Below are 24,305 nucleotides of genomic sequence, written 5' to 3' on the forward strand. Positions count from 1 at the left end.
AACCACTGTGAAAAGGATTCACTGCGAAAATCATGTCTGCTTTACTCACAAGCAGAATTTTTAACCTCCTCTGAGTCACAGCAGAAGAAATATGTAGAAAAATTCAGTTTTATCCATGCATTGCATCAAATAATTATATGGAGGGCTTGGTATTTTAGCATACATGCTCCCCTCAGGGGAACACCATGGATACTGAGAGCCAGGCAACTCTCGAGATTTTCTAGCTGCTTCCCTGCCATGGCCAGTTGTATTAATATCTCTTTTACTTCAATTCTATGTTCCTCAAAATGGTACAAATGCTTTTGTGGTAGCTTTTTTCGTAATAGGCAGTGGTTTCAGGCAACACGCTCCTTTTTAATTCCTTCTGAATTAGCAATTTTGTAACAATGGACAAATGTGAAATACGGTGTATCCTTGCTATCATCGACAGAAACATTAGACTCTTCTGCCTTTTAATTTTGTGGCTAGTTGTTTGATATCTTCTATTACTTCATTTGAGCACTACTTGGAGGATCTTCTGATACTTTTTTTCACTTTTACTTAAAAATTAGGTTTTAATTAAAGAAAAAAAGCAGAAACAATGCATACTCAAAATTCCTGGCATTAACCTGTTAAATATTTATTGCTTGCAAACAGGTCTTTATTTCCTGTTATTGCAGAAAATCCCTCTTCAAAAGAAAAAAAAAATCATATTCATTTGTCAGTGTAGCGATTTTTCTGATTTCAAGAGAGTGACATTCTTACACCATCACCTTCCAGGTTTGGCTGGGCTTCTGTCCTGGCAAATCTTGCACGGCATGCAAGCACGTCAGTCTCTAGGCTGATGTGATGATACAGAGGAGACTCATTTTCAGCTTTGGCTGAGCACAGCAGAACTCAGTGGGGGGCCAGGGCATCAGGCTGACATTCAAATGCCAGCCCGGGCACGAGTGCGGGTGCTGGACCCGACAGCAAAGCAATGGAGTCGTTGACAAAACTGACAGGCGCTACCGAACAGTTCAGTCTGGAGGAAATGGTTTATTGTATCGGTTACACGGTATTTGTTTTCTGTCTTCCTTTTAAGCACAGGAGGAATGAAAGAAGTATCAAAAATGCAAGTTTTCTGCCCAAGTCTTCAAGCTGCATTAGGTTTCCTCAAGATTTAGGGCTTGGTGTTTCCTGCTGCAAACTGGCAGCCTTGATTAGCTCCTCATGCAGGCTTAAGACAGACACAGATGGAAAACGTTTTCAAAGATCATCTGTCAAAATAACCACAGCCCAAGAAACCCAAATACAATGCAAAGCGCTCCCCAAGACTTCACTCAGAACACAGCAGCCTCTGTGGAAGCTTGAAGAGTTTCCAAGAACCCTTGCTACCAAAGTGACAAATATGTTACTCTCCCTAGGAACTGGGTATTTCACCAAGAAATCTCATGCACAAATTTTCTACTTGCCTTAAGATGAGGTGGTAACTACCCCTGAGCATAAGACTCGGTTTTACATCACAAGAAAATTAGTCAACGTTTTCTTTTCACATCAAAAATGTTTTCTTGTTACAGGTCACTCAGAAGCAATGTTCTTTTAAAAACTTCAGTGACAACTCTTTGACTTACCCTTTCCATCTTTGTTTTTCTTTTTCACAGATATGTTTGGAGTTGTAGTAGGGGACTCGGGACGAGATGGTTTCGGCTTCTTCCCTGAAATAAACCACCAGTAAGTCAAACTGCAGCTTAAAAAAAAGGAAATAAAAAAGAACAAGGACCTAAAAAGGGAAGATATTTGTTTCCCCAATTCAGAGAGGATTCAATTTCTAGTAAGTTAGGAGCTTAGAAATTGCTGAACTTTTTCAATTTCTACAGCAAGATAAGGCGCTCTATACTCTTACGAGTACTTCCAGTAAAGATTATGCTCACTTTTCCAAAGTCCATGCACCTTGAAAAATTTCTGTGGCTTTTTAGGTACTCTTAAGAGCACTTAGAATGGATGACGAGAACAAGCTATTGACTGTAGGCAACAGCTTAAACAGGAAAAGCTAGATAAAATACAGAGCACTATCTTGTTCACTCATCACCAAAATGGAATTTAGGGATAAAACAAGATTATCTGCTTGTTTAATAGATTGGAAGTCTCCACTGACAGCAGCAGACTACATTGTCATGTGAAGAAAATATTTTCCAGTTCTACTGTCTTTTACACCTTTCTCAACAGTGGCTACAGGTAAGGGAAAGCTACTTGTTTGTTTGTTAAGAACCGCAGAACCAGAAACAGGCTCTGAAAAAAACCACCAGTTTTTATAGTCATAAGTATAGTGGCTTTATCTGGTGAGGAAGACTGAAAGGAAGAAATTAGTTACAACTGATGACAAAAATGAAGAGCATTCATTTGAAAATGTTGAGAAATCAACTACTTAAACATAAGTGGAATAAAAAATGCTGAAGTACTTTTCAATATAAAACCTTGAACCTATTCCATTATTAGTCCTCATTCCCTGCAACAGCAGCTTTTACAGGTAATGTAATTAATCAGAAACCTTCAGAACTTTCTTAGGAAATAAAAACTTCTCTTACCAGGTTTTGCAGTGACCCCTTAGTACACTGACAATACCTAAGTTATTCACGTACTACCTTTGCTCTTTTGAGAGGCAGAATAGACCAAGCAGACACAAGACTCAGAGAAACATATTTCTAGTCCAAATCATTTACTTTAATAATTTAAGATATAAAGAAAAATATTTTTCTTTTTCTCTATTTATTGCTTTTCCTAAGAGTTTATGTTCTACAGAGGCAAGACCAATAGGCCTGTGCAATCCTGCACACTAAGACATTCCACTTTTGGTTTTGTTTTTAGAGGCTGCTTTAGTAAGGAAATGGCTCTTCTGCAAAGTAAGAGTGAGGGTTTTTCACTAGTTCTGAAAAAAAATGCTCAGTGCCAGCCTGCACTGTCTGCTTTCTACTAGACTTCCAGGAAACTATAAAGAAGTCACAAGAAACACTGCCTTGAGCACTCACCAGTTAACATTAGCAGTCTTGCTAAATCCACCTTTGCACCTTTTTCTTTCTCTCTTTTTGACAGGGCATGGGGGAAGAGGGATAGCTAGTTGAGAGTGCTACAGTGAGGAAACTCTAGTAGTGCCTGGAGTCCTCTAATTTTCTTGCTTCCATTCAGACAGGATTCAAGTCTGAGGATGGGACACACAATTCAGCCATTGTCTTGGCCAGTAATGTCCTCCTTGGTTTGAACGAAGACATAGGATTTCCTCCTTTCCAATATTGTTGTGGTTTTTTTTCCTCATGTATCATTACATGAAAGGATAAAGAACTACTGGAGTATATTTTTAGCAGCGTTGTTCCACTCACCATTACTGGCTGCAGAAATGTCTGTTTTCCCTAAAACGTCTAGATGAAGTCACTCTTGTATAGATCAGCTTCTACTGCACAAGAAGTTCCTCAGGGTAACTTTGGCTAAGTGTTTTTCTCCTCTTAGAGTTGTGTCATGGGAAGGCTCTGCTGGGTGCTCATCTCATCTCTCCTCTTGCGCAGGTGTAAAAGTATGCCATTAAAGAGCAGGGAGTGTTATTTTGATGTCATTTATTACCTTGTGTCCAAATGAGATCAGGTCTTAAAGGAAAATGAAGTGGATGAGGGCTCAATTAGGTCATGACTGAACTACTGCTCGTCAACCTTGGGAAACTTAAGTACCAATCACATATAAATTTACACACTTCTAATTAGGGATAACCTAGGCTGCTAAATAGGAATACTACTGCTACAGCAATTCTAGGCTCTCTTACCTCAGCCTTGGCTACTTCAGGACAACCTATCTGGACAATCCTCTATCAGAAAACCACCCAAAATTAGAAATCAATGAAGAACACGAAACTCATTTACAGAAAGGTATTGATGTTACTGCTCTGTATCTAGGCTGGAGATACTCAAGAGGATGGGTTTAGACTACACTGCAAGCTATAATCTCCAGGTGCTGACTGATACCATCGAAACCACAGTTAACAGAGACACACGAGGTATGTTTCCTTTGATTAAAAGAAGGTATTTTCTGAAAGCACACACATTAAGCATTAGCACGCTTCCTCCTTTGGTTCAATAGAGCATGAATTTGTTACCTTTCAGAGTACATCACTATATTCCTTTTTAGGAGAGAATTTTACAAAGAGGAAGGATGAAAAATGTGCAAGAGCTAAGCCTTATGTGGGGCTACCGTAATTTTGCACAGCTAATTGAATTTATAATTGGTATTTCCACTTTCCTATTTCCATGGTTGCAAAAACACTTCAGGTTAGAATTTCACACTACAAATTAATGTGATATTTAGAAAGTGAGATGCTCATCCTGATTAAATATTTTATACCAGACCAGAAAAAGTTCAATACATTTTCTTGCACTGTTTTTAATGGGTTTTGTTTAAAAAACATATGTAAAAATATAATAAACAGTATATATTTAAAATATAATGTGTATATAACTTATGTAACCACCTACTGCCAGATACTTCCCATAGCAAAAATAGGACTGAAGGTATCAGTACAGCAAATTTCCAAGTTTCTTTCACTGATATCCCTTTGTTTTCCCTGCCTTTCTGCTCCATAGTTCAGCAGCTCAGTGCGCAGGCATTCGTGAGTACAAACATCATGCTGAACGCAGGTTTGGAGTTGAGCAGATGGGTGGATACAGCTCTCCTGCTGCAGCAATAAGGCCCACAAGGAAAGGAAGTGAAATCACCCCATCACTTCTGGAGAACGTTTTCTTGGAGAAGCTCTACTTGGCAGTGCCATTCTGGCTCATTTAACCGGCAATGCTCTGCACAATGCAACCCTGTAAGTTTAGCTGAAGGGTTACATATGTTATAAGTCTATAAAATCACGAGTGGTACAGACAGGGGAAAATGACCATGGTCCTTTGCAGTGCCACAAAATTGACCAAAGGAAGGGAAACAGATTACACTTTAAACAAAAAACAACAACAAAAATAACACGAAAAAACAAAACCAACCAAATGGACTTCACCCACACACTGCACGTCATCCTACAGTGCACTACAAAATCAAGTAACGTTTTGCAGCAATTGTTGCACACCATTGTCTTACAAATCACTGGACATTTTGAAGTAACACTTCAACATCACTCAGACCATAGCATCTAACTCATGAAGCCTCAAACTCTGTAAAACGAGTAGTTACTGAAACACTGAGCTGATGCATCTTTCCTAGTATTTTTTCCATCTGATGTAGCTGTCAGAAACAAACACACAGGTTTGCTGTGAAGCAACTGGTTTTCTAACCTACAGCTAAGGAGGAGGAAGGAGTGGGAGTAAGCAGAAGCACAACACGAAAGAGGGTATGAAAGCATCAAGCCAAAGAGGTTAAATGTCTGGCAGACAACAGCTCCTTGTTTTGACCCACACAGCAGCCAACATTAAAAAGAAGAAGAAAAGAACAAAACCAGAAAACTGTTTAAAATCCTCTTACGGTTGGTTATCTCATAGTAGTGTGCACAGCATGGTAGTTTCCCCAGCAGCACTCTTGGGGGCAGCTGCTGGTAAAGCTCTCCTCCACAGCGGTTTCAGTTCAGCTTTCTTACGGGAATCGGAGACTTCCTGACCCACACCCATCCCTACCAGACCTTGTGACACACGCGGGGCTCAAGAGGCTCCCCCAGGGTCTCCACAGGCCAAAATGCTCTCTCTCATAGATAATGACTCCCAACATATGAAAGTAGCAGCAAAAATGATCTCTTGTTCAGCAGGAATATGGCTGGGTAGCAGGAGCCCTGTTCTGGAAGGCTTTTATTTCACAAGGGGAACCAGTCTGAGTCCTCATGCTCTGACTGAGCCCCAGGATTAGTTTCAGAAATGTAATTCTCTTGGTTTATTTTTCTTTTTTTTTTTTAATTTGTTGCAACAGCACCTTACATCTGCCTGTGCTGCATGACTCTTCCCCTCTAAACATCAGCTTCAGGACCTCTGATGGAGTTCAGGCTTAAGCAGGGTGGGAAAACCAGACCAGAAGGTCTAACACCACTTCATTACTCTTTTGCACAGCACCGACTCCAATGGAACTTCACTCAGCGGATACTGTGTAAATGTTACCTACCACAAATGGGACTAAGGCTTACTGTAGCATGCAGCTATTTTAAAAAAATAAAATTAAACCACTCATATTCAAGAAAACCTAAAAAGCCCTCCTCATTCTCATCCCATATTCTGAACAGATCAAGTATCTTCACTTGAAGCTAAGTAAGAGCTAATTACTTCAGGATTCACAGTAACAAAAGCTCTATAGTTTGTATTGCAATTGTGCTCTGAAGAAGAAACTGTAAATAGCAACAAGCAGAGATTCATGTTTCCTGTGGGATAACCCACCATTGCTACCTCTCCAACATCATCAGTGTCTAAGCACCAGTATCTGTGCTCACACTACCCAGTAAGAAAACACTTTCTCGGTATTTCTAGCTAAGCCCACTCAGTTATTTTGACCTGACACCCAGAACGGTTCCAGACACCCACAGGGGAGGCGAGCATGCCACCCACTGCTCTCCTACTCCATGCCACTGTTCTCCAGTAGCATCTTACCTTTTTTCTTCTTTGGTTGTTCAAATTCTGGAGTCTCTGGTGATTCAGCGTAACGGTCTGAGGCTTGGTGAACTTCCACTACCTCTGGGATCCCATCAAGCGTGACTGACACGTGTGTAATAGGAGCCACCATATCATCGTCTTCAGTCGTACCAAACATAGTTGCTTAAGGGAAAGGGACAACAGGAATATTTTCACACAGCCACAAGGACTTTTAAAAGCCTTTTTTTTGTTTTGTTTTACACAGCAAAAATTTAAACATAGAATAAAATGAAAACATAGAAAAACTATGACACTTAAAGCTTTCAGGAGAGAGAAGACTAGTTCATAATAGAATAATCCGTCCACAACATTTTACATAGCAGAAGCAGTATTACAATAGAGCAATTTAATTATATAATCCCCTCCTCCAAAAAGCACAATTATTTGGTGATCACAAATTTTTATTCATATTTAAAGCGATCTGCAGATACAAATGTATATTCTTTTATCTTGGCAAGACAAACAGGCTAATCCTCTATCAGCCAAATGAAACACTGCAATCTGAACCACCCAACTTCATTCACATCGTCCCTCTGTAATTTTTGATTCTTTTCTTACCTGTTCACCTCTGGCATGGCAATGAAATCCTTCATTGCATGCAACACTAGATTTCTGATATCCAAACTATGTATGTAAAATCTACCTGGAAACAAAATAATCTTACAAATTACATACAACCGTGCTGCACTGAATCCCTCATTCTTTCACAAATAAACAAGGCAAATACAAACTGCATCTGCTTTCATAAAAAACTTACTTATTCTTTTTTCATCCATCATAGGACCAGGGGAGTCCATATTGAGAAGTGCTTCAGCAGCCTCAATTGTTTCCATTGTTTCATCTCCATTATGACAAGATGCTTCAACTAAAAAGCAAGAGAGAAAAATCAATTAATTCTTAACAAGCTACAAACTGAACTTAAAGCTTAACATGACATTTATTCCTATTTCATTTCTTGGGAAAAAAAAGAAGTGGTAAACATAGTCCTCTTCTACTAGATGAGTAGTAACAGGTTAGCTGGGGAGAAAATGAACACTGCCATAATTTCATTTATTTAATACACTACAATTCTCAGATTGTACATATTAAAAAACCCAAAACAAAACAAACACAAGCCCTTTGTTTCTGCCACATCTTTCTAATCCCCCTCTTTACTGATCAAGCACATGCAGTAAAACACAACATGAACCATGAACCTTAACAAATATTACAACCACAAACAATAATCCAGATAGTATCCTTTAAAAAAAACCCACAACATTGCTCATTTCTTCTTAGGATGGTCCAAAGGAAGTGAATTCCATAATTAAGAGATGCTTGTCAAAAATATCCTGTCATTTCACCTGGAGGACAATCAAGAAAATATTCCTCAACTTCTGTTAGGGAGTATATGACCTAAAGGTGTAACTGAATCCTAAATCATTCAAATCCATGGGGATTACAGGTAGGGCTAACAGCGCAGGCTCCAGGAACACACTGGAAAGCAAACATAAAACATAAAAAGCAATACAGAGGGCTGGCAAACTTCTAAAAGATTTTGACTGCTAGACAATCCCTCATCAATCTCATGAGGGTTGTCATTAGACAAATCCAAAGCTCTTAAGCATTAATTTATAATTAAGGTCATCTAAAGCCACACACCAAAAAAATCCAATAAAGTATCATTTTGCAAAATAACAGCTCTCCAAGAAGATAATATTGGTTTGACTGGAGGAGTACCTTGCCAGAGGATTTTTTTCCAAATAATTGTAGCACAACAAATAAGTTAGATGTTAGTTCCAGTACCTGCTACTGTAAACCTTTAGAACTGTTTAACACATTCATTTAGAAATTACTCTTTGTTAGATGGAAATGCACGGGACAGGTTTCCTTGTGAAATTTGACACGAATTTGAAGCTATGTTGGGGAATTTTCTTGCACCTATCAAAGCGGTACAAAAGCTGCTTTAGTATTCCCCTCCCTAGGACACCAACAAACCTTGGTTACTTTCTCATTCCAGTAATGAGTCAGCTTCACACCCTTTCTCACTGTTTAGCTTTGAGGAATTTTGGGTGGAGCAGTCACCAAAAGAAGAAGGGAGGAAAAAAAAAAAGGAGACAGACTGACTGACAGAGCAAGCAAAAATGCACCACGAAACACAATGACCTTGGAACATTTCTTCTTCACATAAAAGCAAGAGGTTTATGCCAGAAAGCAGAACTTCTACACTTATTAAAAAAAAAAAAAAAAAAAAATCACGGTAACAACAAAGCACCCAGCCCACTAGCACTAAACAATCACATAATTGAAAAAAATCAACCAATCAAAAAAAAAAGTTTCACCCCAAATGTTTACAGCTTCAGCAATCCTATCATTAGGAGAGGGCAAAGATGAATGCAGACATTCACGCATCAGCCCAACCTCCTCCACCCAGCTGTGATTTACAGGCAGCATGTGGAACTCAGGAGAAGCCTCATCACCTTCTGGATTTTTTCTTGACCTTAGTCCTGCCATGCCCCAAGTGTCACAGGCTCACACCAAAACAGAATAAAGCACAGACAGGCGTTGGGAACCCCTAACCCACCCAGCAACTCGCCCCGTTGTCCACAGGACCCACGTCTTGCACAGACATTCAGCCAGTTCAGAACCTGCACCTTCTGGTTCATGTCTCCCAACAAACTTAAGAAATGAGAAGCACAGAGTTGGGGGGGTGAACAGCATGAAGAGACAAGGGGAGGCAGTGAGTACAGACTACAGTCCTGGCTTGGGAAGCCATAGAGCGAGATGGGGCAGCAAACCACTGACAATTTTGTCGTGCAACTTGCAGGCTCAGGAGCTCTGTCACAGAGCATCTCATCCCCAACAGCCAAACAGCATTCCTAGGGAATGCCTGGTTAGCTGAGGAGGAGACTGAACCAAGAGCAGCCTGTGCACTCCGCAGACATGCCTGTGCTTGGCCTAGCAGTGCTGACTTCATCACTTCTAGTTCTAAGTTTTATCTGGATGGAAACTTTCCATATCATCATCTACGATCACAATGAACACCACAATAAGGACATCACCCTAAATACCGGCACACAGCACTGCCAGCGTAGCTGTCAGCAGTTCTGACGTTGTCTGAATGGACAAGAAGGTAACCTGCCACCACCCAGCTCAGCCGAAGCCTCCGAGTGGGGCTGGTTCACGCTGCCACACAATTTAGAAGCCAGAGGTGGTGGCCCCTGGTCCTCAGTGCTGCGGGTGGGGAGGAGGGAGCAGCCGCTGTTTGCTCCTTCCCTGGTGAGAGCTGTACGAGGAGTAAACTCGTCCGCTTGCTTTGAGGTGACGGAGCAGAGTCAATTCTTCACTCCGAGTAACAGCAGTGGAGGCAGAGATTGCCAGCTTTACATCACTGTTACATCACGTGGCTGGAAGTCAACCACGCGTATCCAGGACTAATGAAAGGAACTTATAATAGTCATATAAATAACATAAACATAGAAATTAATATAATTGGATGCTCACAAAAAATGTAAGGAGCGCCAACTATCTGTCTATCCACAGACACAGAATGGCAAAAACAAGTTTCTTAACCACATTAATGCCCTTGGTAACACCCTTCAAGCCTCTTCGTAGAAGGTGACTTCACAAGGTGTTTTGAGCCAAATTAGTATTTCCCTACTGCTGAAAAAACAAGAGCTGTGGTTCTCCCTCCCATCTCTGCCCCTGGTTCATCATCCAAACTCCTGCGACTTAACGCAAGCCAGGCTTCACACTTTTTTGATCACGCAGTGAGACAATTCAGTTTTATAAAAAGATTGAAAAGAAGTTTTTGGGATTTTGCTGGGTTAGCAAGTTGAATTTTGAGAACTCAGGAGCTATGCAAACAAGGTGTGGGGTACCACACAGAGGACATCAAGCACCACCTCTCCGTCCTACTAGCAGTAAGACGCTAATTCACATCACGACTTCAGACAGTGCTTGGAGATAACCACTTCAACTACAAAAGGCAAGTTGGTGTCTCTTATTTTAGTTTTTCTCTTAATGTTGCAAAAGGGTATTCCAATCACTGTTATGATACAGTCACAAATTTAAGAAGAATTGGGATGAAATAGCTTATTTGTTATATACTTTGGCAAAGTCACAGTTGGAATAATGGCGGTGGTGGAGGTAATTTCTGAGAAGCATCAGATTTCAAATGTTATCTTAAATACATAGAAATGTTAAAAAAAAGGGGGGGAAGGGGGAAATAAAGAGGGGAAAAAGGAAAAGAGAGAGAAGGAAAAAAGGAAAAAAGAAAGAAGAGAAAAAGGACAGAAGAAAAAGAAGGAGGGAAGAGGGGAGAGGGGAGAGGGGAGAGGGGAGAGGGGAGAGGGGAGAGGGGAGAGGGGAGAGGGGAGAGGGGAGAGGGAGGGGAGAGGGAGAGGGGAGAGGGGAGAGGGGAGAGGGGAGAGGGGAGAGGGGAGAGGGGAGAGGGGAGAGGGGAGAGGGGAGAGGGGAGAGGGGAGAGGGGAGAGGGGAGAGGGGAGAGGGGAGAGGGGAGAGGGGAGAGGGGAGAGGGGAGAGGGGAGAGGGGAGAGGGGAGAGGGGAGAGGGGAGAGGGGAGAGGGGAGAGGGGAGAGGGGAGAGGGGAGAGGGGAGAGGGGAAAAAAAGAGCAGGGAAAAGGCAAAAGGAAAAACGGAAAGGGAGTAAGAAGGAAAAAAGAGGGAGGGAAAAATGGAAAACCACACCCAAAAGAAACTTCACTTTTTCCCAGGGTACTCTACAAGTTCTTGTTTATGTGAGCAAGCCACAAATGTAAGCCTCTGTATTTGCACGTCACTTACAGCCGAGTTACTGCGAATCCAGGCTCCCGATGAATCAGCGCTCACCTTTAGCACGAGGCTTGCCCCAACACAGCCTTCTGCTCTTCTCACCCGCTGGAGAAAGAAACCATGCCTCACGCTGGAAGTTCCCCGCCTCAGTCCAAAGTCCTGCTTTCCCTACTCCTGCCTGGTCTCTGTTTTTGAAAGCTTTATGCTGCTTTTGGCAGTCCCACCTTGCTCCTGTCGCTTCCCCAGTGGCCGGCCACTCCGGAGAGCAGACAACACGAGTCCTCGTCCAGGCCAAGACAAGGGCTGTGCTAGTCACAGCTGCCTCGAAATTCACTGCTGGTTTTACTACAGGCAAAAACAGGGACCACGGAGTCTCAAACTATCATGAGAGGAAATCTGAAGTTGTTAAAAATAGAAAAAGATCCATTAAACATGGATTGAGCCCCCTTTTGCACAATAGCTGGCTGATAAATTTAAGCAATTGCTTTGCTTTTTAATATCAACTCTGAGCTGACTGTTAACTGACACTGGTAAACAGAGTTTAAGAGTGCAGGTATTTCAGGAGACCTACGTATCACCCTTCATTTTCCTTTTTAAATAACGCTTTAAAATTTGTAACGAAAATTATCTCACTGGGGAGCTATGCGGAAAACCCTCACTGTTTTTAACCAGATGCTACATGCAGCAGTGAATAATTTCTTTACGAAGTAATTGAAACTGTTGAAACTGTACCCTGTTTTGTTTTGGGGTTTTTTGTTGTTGTTTTTGTTTTTGTTGTTTTGTTTTGTTCTATTGGCATCTTGTCAACTAAAAATCCTCACAGATTAATGCTATGAGGTTCTGTTTCCACCTAACTCCTCCTTTGGATTTCTTTGTAGCATCATAAGTGACCACCGAAGGTTTGTTAGGTTTAGGTGGGACTGCAGCACCTAACATCTCTTTGCCTTTGTTTTCCTACCTGAGCAGCTTGGCTTGTGCCAGAAATGCTGGAGCTTCACCAAACGTATGAGCTAAACGCTACTAAACTTCCCAACGCTGTAAAATAACTTCTGAACTGGTCATTAAGCACCATCATCGATCTATGAAGATGCACACTTCCATGCTCCCAATTCAAACTAGGGCACGGGGCATCTAATGGCAAATTTTCTGTCTCTCCTCCCTCATCCCTATAAACTGTCTCACTGCAGCTGCTTCCTCCATCCCATCAAAACACCACCGGAACAGGTGAACTGCAAAATTGCAGCGTTTGATTAACTTTTATTTCTCTAAATTAAACTGGCCAGACCTGGCCAAGTTTAAAAAAATAATAATTTTTTTAAAATGGTTTTCAGGATATTACATAATCCATTAGTTCCTCCTTCGTACACATCTTTTAAGTGTAATTAGTTACATTAAGAAGGTAAATAAAGTGTAGCAAATTGTATCATCTGACAAGTTGGCCTAGAATTTATTCTGCACAAAACATTATCCCCTATATTTTTCAGAGGAAAAAAAAACATTTCAGTATTCCCTTTAGAGATAAAACTTCATTCAAAGCCAAATGCTCCCGTTTATTTTTTTAATCACCCTTTACCACATGATGGTTAATCATGTAAAGTCCCGTAATACTGGCAACAAACTGACCATATAAATTGCCATCGTAGTTTCTCCAGGGAAGTGCTTTTTAAAAAGACAGTGATAAGACAAGTCTGCCTATTCATCATAAAATAATTAAAACATGGGTATTAATGTAACTAAAAAGCTGGTTAGCCATCTTTCAGTAGGGTTTCACCTGAAACAGATGCTGTTCTTACAGTTTTCTGCAGTTTATAATTTATACTATAGGTAAGTAATCACCCATGTGCTATAGCTGTGGTTTTGAAGGGCTGAAACTACATCCTACAGATGGAAAAACGTACCACTATCTACCATTTTGAGGACAGATCCCTAAAAACCAATTGCTTCAATTTCAGGTGACCTACTGCTAATTTCTGTTAGTTTAGGAGAAAAGAGAAGCTTAATATCTGATGGAGTCACAAAACAGTACTGAAAAACTGGTAACTTTAAAAAAAAAACAAATCCTGCTTATTAAGCAGCGATTTCTCTGTAACATTTAGCCACAACTGATGGCAGTTTCAATTTCGTTTTGCTGTAAACTTCAGTCTTATGAATATTTTAACATGGAATTAGTGCAGCCTTTATAGTGTCTGATCCTTTCTCAAAGGCATAACGTGGAAGCGACTGAAAAGACTGGTACAAACTTCAAAGAAGAAAACAACACATTTCACTGTTGAGACCAAACACGCCCCATTAAAAAAAAAAAATAAAATCAAGATGAGAACTTCAAAGAAGGAAAGGAAAAAAAAAAAGCAGCTGAGAAAAAGAGTAGGTGGGAAATTTCAGTTACGATTAGTCCCGTTTTCAGAGGCAGCCTACGGGGAGCCGTGCTCGAATGGGGTCTCTTCCGCGGCAGCCTTGCAGATCAAGCGGGCGGCTGCGGCCACAGCTGACGCTCGCCTGCAGCAGGCAGGGAGGTGACGGGGGACCTCGTTCCCCAGTGTCCTCTCCTCACCTCCTACAGGTTGCTTTCGCACCCCTGGGCCCCCGAATTCTGCCCCACTTGAGCCAGGGAGGATGGCTCCCTGCCAGAAACCGGGGGCTGAGCTGCCAGCGCTGGTGTATCCTGAGCAGGAGCCTTTGGCAGCGGCGCTGGTCCCTGCCCAGCTTGGGCTCACCCAGCACTGCAGAACCAGGCACTTTCCTTCCCAAAGAAACCCACGGCATGCACAGGAGCTAGCGGGACGGAGAGTGTGAAACAGATAATTAGTTAATGTCTCCTTCACAACAATCATCTCTGCAAAGTGGCAGCTCCGGTTTTCCAAGGACTTTGCCTTTAAAGAAAACCAGCTTGCTTGAACTACAATGGATGATGGGAACAATAATGTAATTGTCTGCCTCCCAAGTATCCCAGAAACCCTTGGACACCACCGGTTGCAAGGATTACATATTTTCAGTCTCTGGCAGCGATTTGCAAACCCTTCTCATGTGACCAGCAACAAAAAAATGTTAACAAGAGCATTCACAGAAGTGGAGTTTCCCAATTACTCATGCAAGTAAAAATTCACACACAATATATTACAGTGAATATGGATTCATAGAAACGATCCGCTATGGAAAATTCACACGGCTGCATTAAGTGGCGCTTAAGTGACACACTGAGGAAATGCCAGTTGCAGTGTGAATAATTAATATGAATAGCAAGTGAATAGTTGGCAAGAGGTCTCAACTCGAAATAATGTTTAAGTATGTAAAACGTTCTTGAATAATGAGCGAAATTATTTGTACAGTCACAGTCTGTTCACAGATAATTCACTATTAAGAAAAAAAAAAGGAGTCATATTTGTCAGATAAAACCATTTACTGAGAACGGTTCATGTCAATTTACTCTGTGAAGTGTTCCTCATGTCAAGTTTTGCCGAGTTTTTGTTTTGCTTTTGTTGGTAAAAGATTGAATCAAAGTGTGCTTTTGGAAATAATGTCAAAAGCATGATTGAAACCAGCAAGCTGTCTCCAGCCCTGGAGACAGTCCAGGTGTGGAGCCTAATGGCTGAAAGAAGACACAGAAACAGATCGTCTCTCTGTGAAGTATCTACCCCACCTTTCAGACTCATTCTGCAGAAATGCTTCATACGCATGTATTCAGTGAGGGGTTGTTTTTTAAAAAAACGTGACATATCTTGAGATTTGTTTTCTCTTTGGGGCTACCTTTCTAACAGAATTTACACAGAACATCTGTATTTTAAGTGTTAATCATTATTAGAGATCCAAAATGAATACTATGCTGAGCATACTTAACACCAGTAAGTCACGCCAACGTGTACACTTTACAGTTAATCACACAACCCTCAGGAAGCTAAAAGCAGTACATCTACTCAAGCTGCATATTCCTGCTTTTTGGTATGTACGTTTACTTAGGTACATGCCAACAATTAGATAGGAGCATACAAATTCTGTGAAGAGTAAAGAAAAATCTTGTTGGTACTCTGAGCAGGACTTTGTCTTAATCTCTCATGATGGATGAAACCCTTCACCATTATCAGCTGTGCAGCAGGGATTGCAAGCCACCTGCTAATGGTATTAATGCCATTTTCTCTGTCTTGTGCAGAATTAACTGCATTCAATACTACCATAATTTTGTTTCCTGTTGTTGTTCTTCCATCATTAGCCACAGCCATCTTGGTACAAAAACATGGCACAGAAACGTTTTTATTGCCAACCTGTGAGGGTGATATCATCATCTTCTATGATTTGCTCTTCTGCAACGTCCAGAGAGCTCTCAGTGATCATGTCACTAGGTTCATCCACACAGGTTAAGCCAGAGTAGTTGTGTAGGATGTCTGCGCTAGGAACATGCTCCACGATGACAGCAGGGAAAATAGATGGATCACCAAGCTGGGGGGTGGAAAAAAGAAAATTAAAATAATGGTAGTTAAGACTACATCAAATCAAACCACTTACTGATTAATACTTCAAGAGACCTATACCACGTCACTTGAATATTAGACTGCCAGGAGGGAGTACCAAACAACGAGATTATTTTTAGCACATAAAACCAAGCAGCAGTGTCCCACTATGGGCCAGTATCACTGTAGTATCTAATGTATTGACTTTACTCCAGTAGGTAAAACCCCACAACACGATTTTGCAGCACCAAAGCTGACCATACAGAAGAGTGGCACACAATGCAGTAAATGCTAAACTTTGCTGGCAATAACACTGGGCAAGCAACTTGCTGCAAGCACCTTAATCTTTCACTCTTTCCGTCAAGCTGGGTACGGAGGAGTCCTGTGGCTGTCAGGACTGGACGAAGCTTTCACAGGCACCAAGACAGTTTCCCAGGAGAGACTAGTCAAAGAGCACTATTTTAGGGGACACTTGCTACAAGAGTAAGGGGTGTAACAGGGAGCGCTTGACAAACGTGCAGTAATACTTTCCCTCTCTAACTCTTACGGCTTTAGTCACTGGACATTACTTCCCCCCTGCTTTCCTTCCTAAGTCTGCTTTCACACATCATTCTTCTGTCTCAACAGTTTTTTTGCATCAGATACAGAAGAAAAGGGGCAGCTGGGAAAACAGAAATCAAGCTGACCGGTAATAGTAAGATGCACACTCTCTGAAAAAGCAACCATTCAACAGGAAGAGGTTTTCAGAAAACGTCATTTACTACAGACACAGTATTTTCCAAAGCGAGTCTTTTAAAATGTCATTTGCAGAAACAAAGTCATAGCTGATGATAGCACACCAGGCTCAAAGAAAGTCCAGTGTAACTCTAAGGCTCTATCACTGTAAAAATAAATCACATTATCAATGTGGCAACCTTAAAAACAAGAAAACAAACCAAAAGTTGCTAAAACATGTTTCTGAGAAAACATTTGGTCTCAGCCTCCGCACAAGAGCACAGATATGCACAGATCACACAGGGTTTTTTTTATTTAACCACACAAGAAAAAAAACGCAACCACATGATTATGAGCTTGCTTAGGGATTGCTCATGTCTTACAATCTTGCCACTACCCACACCGCCACCAATGGAAAATGGTATCGGAGCTATCGGCTCAACACAGACGACAGCTATGGGAGTAAGCCTATCCTATGGAAGAGTCTGGAACATAAGTACTGAAAGTAGAAAGTGCAATTAGAAGTTTTAAAAAGCAATAATTACCACTTTAGATTGCTCTGTGCTTTGTAAAACATGTCCCAGCAATAGCTGTGGTAAAGGGCAATCAGGAAAAAAGGAAGAACTAAGAAACAAAATTAGTATTTCTATGGGCTTCTATCATGGATGGTCTGCTAAACAAACAAAAAAACCCCTAACAAAACTAAAAGCAAAAACCCCTGTATAACCTATCTATTCTTATCAAACATGGGCTTCAAAATAGAATAACACGGTACAAGATCAATAAAAATGAACAAAGGGCAGACTAGTTAAAGCGCTCTCTTGATTACATTGCTGGATGATGAGTGTCTATCAAGTCAATAATGAGACAGCTTCTACCTCACACTTTGTGGCCACCTCTCTCTGAGGCTTCATCTTGCTTTGGCTGAGAAACCAAGAACCACTGGTGGCCAAGAGGTCCCTGATGTTCCTCAGAAAGCATCGTGTTCACGTCGTGCATCCTGTTTGTTTACTGATCCTAACATCCCAGATCTTATTTGCTTCCAGGCAAGAGTAAACAAATAGATTTCATTAAATAAAAGCCAAATCATTAAGAAAGATAAAGTACTGTAAAGAGAGAAGAAAAATAAAATATCGCATGCATTAAAAAAGGTTTTTATTTTCAACAATATGTTCCAGAAACTACAAGGAAAATGGCCTGTTGAAGCCTCATTACCAAGATAAAATTCATGCTACAAAAATAGTTTAAGCATCCCAATTTCAGTAATATGCCACTGTATATAACTTTTGGGATGAAGTCACATATATTGTATGCCCGTATATGCAACTACAATATAAAAAAATTTAAAAAGGATTACACATGACACACCACTCGGGCTCCTGTCACCTGCAAGCTTCGCAAGTACCTGTTCGGTATTTTTCTGAGCAGGTAAAAACGATGCGTTTTAGATAGGGAAGATGCAGGTAAGACGATTTCAGTCTTCTCATCCTGATCTAGCTCACAGACACCAGGGGTGAAGTACACCTCACCTAACTTCAGATAGCGTGGTGCAAACACTTAGACTTGGGCTAGTAACCCCTGGTTTCCTTCAAAGCCAACAGAGAAAAATAGGTATTTCCAGGGCACAATTTCCCTGCCCAGCATTAGGGCTCTTGTGCTACGACAGGATAAATTATGCCCTAAAAATACCTGTTCCTCTCTGTTGACTACAAAAGGGTGGAGGTGTTGGGGTGTCTATGTCTGATGCAGGCATTCGTCTCCTGCACACTCATCGGCAAACGGCCAGATGCCTCCCTGTCACATCTTCAAAGCAAGGTGCTCCTTCCTCCCTGCCACTGCATCAGCTCAATAGCTGCAGCATCTAAAGCAACGTATCGAGTTGCTTATGCTTAGAATAAGCCTCACGTTAGCTCTTTCTAGGTAAAAAAAATTCCTCTTGCTCAGCACCATCCTCCTGTAACAACTGACGCTCACAGACTTGGCCTCCGAGAGGCAAAACCATCTCCAGCGCTGCTGTTATTCTTTAGTGGGGACTAGTAATAAAAAACCTTCCGAATAATAAATGAAACAGATATAACCAACCAATTGTCACATGTTTTCAGCTCAGTTTCTCAAAGCCCTGTTTATGTTACACCCTACTTGTCACTCTGCTGTGGCACCTACTTACAAAAACACCTATGTGTTACCGAAACACCCTTCACCGCTGACCGAGACGTTTCCCGTGGTACTGGGCAGTGCTGCTGTCACACATTTCAGCAGCAGTTGGTTCGAGCCGTACGACCAGATGTGATCTGCTCTGCAAGGCTAAGCTGTATTTTGACCGTGTCTAGAAAAACCGTCATACACGTACTCCGACACGGTCACTGTGTCTGTCTACGGGCAGAGAAACGCCCATGGCAAGGGAACACCTCATTGCTCGAACTCGGCGCCGGACCATCCAAGGAGCTTGCTGACACACTACGCTTCCGAAAGACACAAGATGAACAGAAAAACATTCACTGGTGGTAGGACACTTTAAATGTGGTTTTCTTCAAATTAATAACAGTTTTGAAGTGGAAGAGTCAGAGTAAATATCGCTTCTTGTGGCCTTTTATTTTAAAACCACTGTTACACCTGCTTCCAACTCGTACCTTACAGAGGCAGAAAGCATGGATTTTCTTGCCTGCCACGGTTGTGAAAAGGAAAGGCTGGAACAAATATATAACACGCTTTCAGAGAGAAACACTTTCATGCAACTGCAAACAAATCTAATTTGAAACGCATTTTTGCACAAACTGCTGTCATTTTTTTGTATAGTATTTGCAAGTGGTTATGATTTCATCCACGAGCATTTCGTTCAGTTTTAAAAGCTACTACTAACGTATGCTGATGTATATATGACTGTTGAGAGGCACAATCTCACCTCAGTACATCCATAATGTTCTCGACTTCATTGAAAGCACCTGAATCCCAAGGGAGAGCCAAGCTAAAGCTTCTTGTAGCTCTGCCATTTTAAGACACAGGAATAACTTTGTATGCAGAACTGCAGAAGAGCCCATGTTTACTATGGCTCCCTTTGATGCTACTGTGTTATGAGGATTACACACAGGGAAAACATTAGATTAAGGACTAGAAGGTAGTGATTCAATTAAGACAAATTAAATTACCTCTCTAATAGCAAGATCACAAAATAATTTATTTCTAATACAAAGGTGGTTCTACATGCACTAACAAAAAGGAAGAGTGCAAAGTATCCCAAAATTTAAAAAAGTCCCAAATTAAAGTGTCAGCAACGATTTTCAAGAAATCAATACATAAATCCATAGAAAAACAATTTGTGTGTTTTTTGCCTACTTCTGCTGCTTCATCTTTCTCATGCAAACTACAGTTAAAATGGTACATCCTAGCTCTGCCAAAGCTTTGGCTTGGCTTTAACATATCTCCCATGTCTGCTGGACACATAAAGGAGTTGAGCTACTGCTGAAGTCTCCCCAAATCTCAGACACCAAATTCCTCACCTCAGTTTATCTATAAACCAGTCCTGTAGACCGACCTTTAACAATCTGGAAGAGCGCAAAGTTTTAGACAGATGCTGAAGTCCATGGAAGGTCCCATGAGCAGATCCCTGAAAGCATCCATCAGTCATGCTCCATCATCCCCTGACAACTGAACCCTGCCCTTCTCTGAGGGCCAAAGGCAGCATTCTTCCTTCCTGCTCTCAAATTGTTCTTGAGTGTTTGACATGCTGACAAGGTGTCTCTTTTTTTCTGAGAATTTTCTCATCAGCTATCACCAACTGACAGAAGATCAAAACACTATCCTGGTTGTGGAAATGGAAAACAAGGAAGGGGATTTCTTCTGTGCTGGAATTACTGTCCTCTCACACTACAAGTCCTCTAAGGAAGAAAACCTGATCCAGCAATAAGGTGACTAGCTTGTAACTGGTGTGGAATAAATTTTGTGCAAGTGAGTGATGAGTGGGAAGAAAGGCATGTGATAGATAGGAGCAGGGAAAAGCTACATGGAGAAACGAAAAAAGAGAAAGAAACCTCAGTGAAAAAAAAATGGCTTTTTAACAAAGCAACAGAATTCAGACTTGCAATACAGTTGGCTATTTATTAAAAAAAAACAACAACAAAACAAACAAACAAAATGAAACTAGGCAAAGTGACCTTGGTGACTAGAAAATGGGCTTCTGTTTTCTCTTGCTGAAGTTGCTGTGCCAACAGCAGAGGCAGCCTCTTGACTTTAAAGGCGTTCCCACAGCCAGCATCTGAGAAATTACCAAATTTCACAGAGGGATGCTGGAAGTAGATAAACGCCACCTGCTTTCCTGGGGAGACAACCACATTATGGATCTCACAATCATTTCCTAAAAGTCTTCATAAAACTGCAAGTGGACGAGGAGGCACTTTCTGCAGCAGCTGGAAATAGCCAAAAAATGTAAACCTTGGCCTTGACCAGGTGACTCAATGTTTCGGAAAGCCTACGGCAACACCAGGGAACACAGAAGAGCAAGGCAAGGCATGAGAAGATGGTGCAGAAGTCACGGTCCAACCTAAGGGCTTGGACCCCTCTTCCTCAGAAGAAGGGAAGAGAGAAACATCCCTCAGAGATACAGAAGGTGTCTTCAGGCACAGGTTACTACACGTGTCAGAGCCACTTGAGAGAGCACCTGTTGGCACAGAGCAGTCATGCTGGGGACCATGCTAGCAATTTAATGGTGCGATGTCCCTGGCAATATTTAAAACTTCCCAACATGGATCCAGCCTCCATGGCTGCTTTTATTCAGCTTTGTAAATTAAGAACATCCTGATCAAATATCACCTTAACTGTAAGCTAACGAAGGACTAAATGAAAAGATGTTGAGAAGAGAAGCTGCAGACATGAAGAAAAGGAGTTTTAGGCAGCAGCACTGACTCAGCCAAAGCCTGTAGGAGCTCCTGCCCAGTTTTATGTGTGCAGTCTCTCTCTTGAAAAAAAAAGAAAAGAGAAAAAAAAAAAAAGCAAACCCTCTATTTAACCAGGATCTCTGACAGCTAGCAGCAGCCAGAGAGGCTATCAGTAGTATTACTGCAAGCCACTTGCTCCCTTCTCAAAATTACAAGGATATTTTCCTCCCATTTCTTCCTCAACGTACAAGCACAATGTAATAACTGAACTCTCCAAGAAAAATAAATAAATAAATTAATTTATTATTTTCTAAACTGAAAAGGGCAAAGCTGATAAGAGAGCGCCTTTCCCGTTCACACAGGGCCACGTGATGGAGTCCCTCCCACTGGTGTCTGCCACTGGCTGAACGCTTGCATTTGCAAATAGACTATTCATAATTCACGGCTGTTTAACCAAGACTTGAAAAAAAAAAATTAAAAAAAATAGCCATGAATTATGACTTCCCTGGAGCACTGAGCATAAATGCCATCTAGACCCCAGACCTCTCCCCACAGCTGTTCCATGTCCTGACAGCTCTTAGCACAACAGGGCTCCAGGAAAAGCTTTGACAAGAAGTAAAGTACCAAAGCTCTTTCCATGCCAGCTTTTGAGTGCATCGCAAAAATAATTATCCAAAACCCAGTTAACTGACACCCATCTATAAAGACATCACCTTCTGTACACTGATGAAGCTCAAAAAATGCTTTTGACCAACACAGAACACTTCCAGAGCTAAAATTTTTGCTAAGTACACAAACTGTGTTATCTATCCCTGAATGCCATCCTTCTGTCCAGAACTGAAAAACTTTAGGAGTAGCAATAGCAATAGCTCCTATGTTGTAAGCAGCAGATCAACCAGATATAGACATAATCAGTCTTTTTGGGTTAATGTTATAGTATAAATCCTTGTCTGAAGTAAATCTTGCTCCAGCTTCCCAGATCTTTCCCTATGCAGGATTCCTTTCCTACAGCTGAGTATTTAAGATCTACCTTCACGCAGCCAGCTACCTGCATCTTTGGTATCTGAACTGAGGTAACCCAGTGATTTAAGAGGAGCTTGCATCCAACTGCTTGCAGCAATGGACCTTCTGCTATGCACTCTCTCTCTCTTTGGCCTTTCACATCTTTGATTTCATCACCTTTAGAGTATGCTACGGGACACCTTCTTCCTTTAGGCTTAATCTGGAGTAGGATTTATTGGGGTTATTAGACAAATGCCAAGGCTGAGTTTGCTCTGGGGCTGGTGAAAGCTGTGTTTAGGGAAGCTTTACTGCCCTGTTGAGTGCTCTTTAATATTTTAAAAAGTTTTTCAGGTGAGCCTCTGCAGAAATGCAAGAGGCAGAACACAGAGCTAAACTGAACAAAACCACATTTGCTTACGTTATCCCTTCCAGAAACCATTCTGAAGTAGCCCTCCCCATCTCAACTCTCCCCTCTCCCATTGCCTTGTAAAGTAAAACCAGCAATGAACAATAAACAGAGGTAATAAATAAGGTTCATTTTCCACTATGTTTGTGCAACTCCTGTATCTAAATCCCCAGGCTACCACAACCTCTGGAAAAATACAGGGAAGGAAGTTACATTACTAGTTCCACCCAAAACTGAGTTAGCACTTTAGACACACAACACTCAGTTCATTGAAATGATCGCATGCCTCTGACAGCAGAAACAGGCCACTGACCCAGCAAGATATTAGGCCATACAGAAAAGCCAGAGACAAGATTATAAAGCCAAAAGTATTTCTGAAAAAAAAGAGCATAAATGCTTTTCACATTTGCAAAAAGAGGAACAGTTCGTCGTGGCACTTCTCAGCCTTTTAACTGTCTCTCCACAGTACCCAGACACCTAATTTCTTGTTATTAAATGCAAAACCCAACTATTCACCACCACCTGTAGAGGAGCTGCCTGATTTTTACAATGGGAATCCTTCATTGAAGCCTCAGGACTCACAGGATGTGGTTTAGATAATCAACACCTAACTGAGAGCCTCCTCAGATAGAAACAGGCATATTTTCCCTGCAGTGTGAAAGAAACCTATTTAAATTAATTTGACTCTCATTTCTGAATAGCCAACATACAGTAACACAATTTAGAAACCAATCTGTAAAAAGCAGTGAGCAGGTACCTACTGCTCTTTCAAGTCATCTGTAATGTGACCATTGTTTTTATTCAGAATTTTATCCTAGCACACTAGGAAAGTTAAAACTACTGTCAAATACCAGAATTTAGGGAATTCTGCATCACAAATGGATGTATTCTTCTGGCACAAATCAGCGACACAGGAAAAATATTTTCAGAGGAGGACGTCTCTGCAATACTGCAGAAACGTTTCAACCAATTTCTGTTCTGCCCATGCAAGTTACAGGAAGCAACAGGAAACTTTTGAAACAGCACAAAGATCTGCTGCAACCATCACGACCTCAATGTTTGTTTTTTTGTGTTTTGCACCACGTTTTTTCCTCATTTTCATAATGTTCCTAGCACCAACTTGTACGAATATCGTTTCTTACACTGTCTCATACCTGCTGCTCATCCTCCATGACGTTGCTGGCAAATTCAAAAACAAGCTCATTCTGCTGTACAACTGCTGCCATAATAACGCATTCCCAGGTCTCAGCTCCACATACGAAGAAAGATGTTCTCAAATGTGAAAGAACAGAGAGTGTTCCCAAGGTCCAGTCGGGCAGAAAGGCAGGAACACGAAAAGAAATCAAGTATCAGTGTTCGTATTTCTTAGATCATCGGTGTTCCCGCGTTCTTCTCTTCTCAAAGGGAAACAAACCGAGGGAAAACTTTTCCTGAGTTGTTCTTCCCACCTCGATAGCCTTTATCACTGTGGAGGGAAAGCATAAAAAAGTCA

At 41.3% G+C, this 24,305-nt stretch overlaps 1 protein-coding gene across 4 annotated transcripts in view; it reads right to left on the reverse strand.

The window, feature by feature from the left end:
- The window catches only part of ELF1 (E74 like ETS transcription factor 1), a 97,133-nt gene that overhangs the window by 16,733 nt on the left and 56,095 nt on the right, over positions 1–24,305 (reverse strand). For all 4 annotated transcript variants that reach the window (XM_086620278.1, XM_086620301.1, XM_086620293.1 and 1 more), the window contains exons 2-6: positions 23,968–24,278; positions 15,635–15,809; positions 7,363–7,470; positions 6,564–6,728; positions 1,593–1,676 (exon numbers count right to left, since the gene is read on the reverse strand). In XM_086620278.1, the coding sequence (XP_086476404.1) occupies positions 1,593–1,676; positions 6,564–6,728; positions 7,363–7,470; positions 15,635–15,809; positions 23,968–24,039 (604 nt within the window). In that variant the 5' untranslated portion in view covers positions 24,040–24,278. The remainder of the gene's footprint in view (positions 1–1,592; positions 1,677–6,563; positions 6,729–7,362; positions 7,471–15,634; positions 15,810–23,967; positions 24,279–24,305) is intronic.

The sequence above is a fragment of the Tauraco erythrolophus genome, chromosome 1 (assembly GCF_009769465.1).
Source record: "Tauraco erythrolophus isolate bTauEry1 chromosome 1, bTauEry1.pri, whole genome shotgun sequence".
In the NCBI taxonomy this organism is placed as follows: domain Eukaryota; kingdom Metazoa; phylum Chordata; class Aves; order Musophagiformes; family Musophagidae; genus Tauraco; species Tauraco erythrolophus.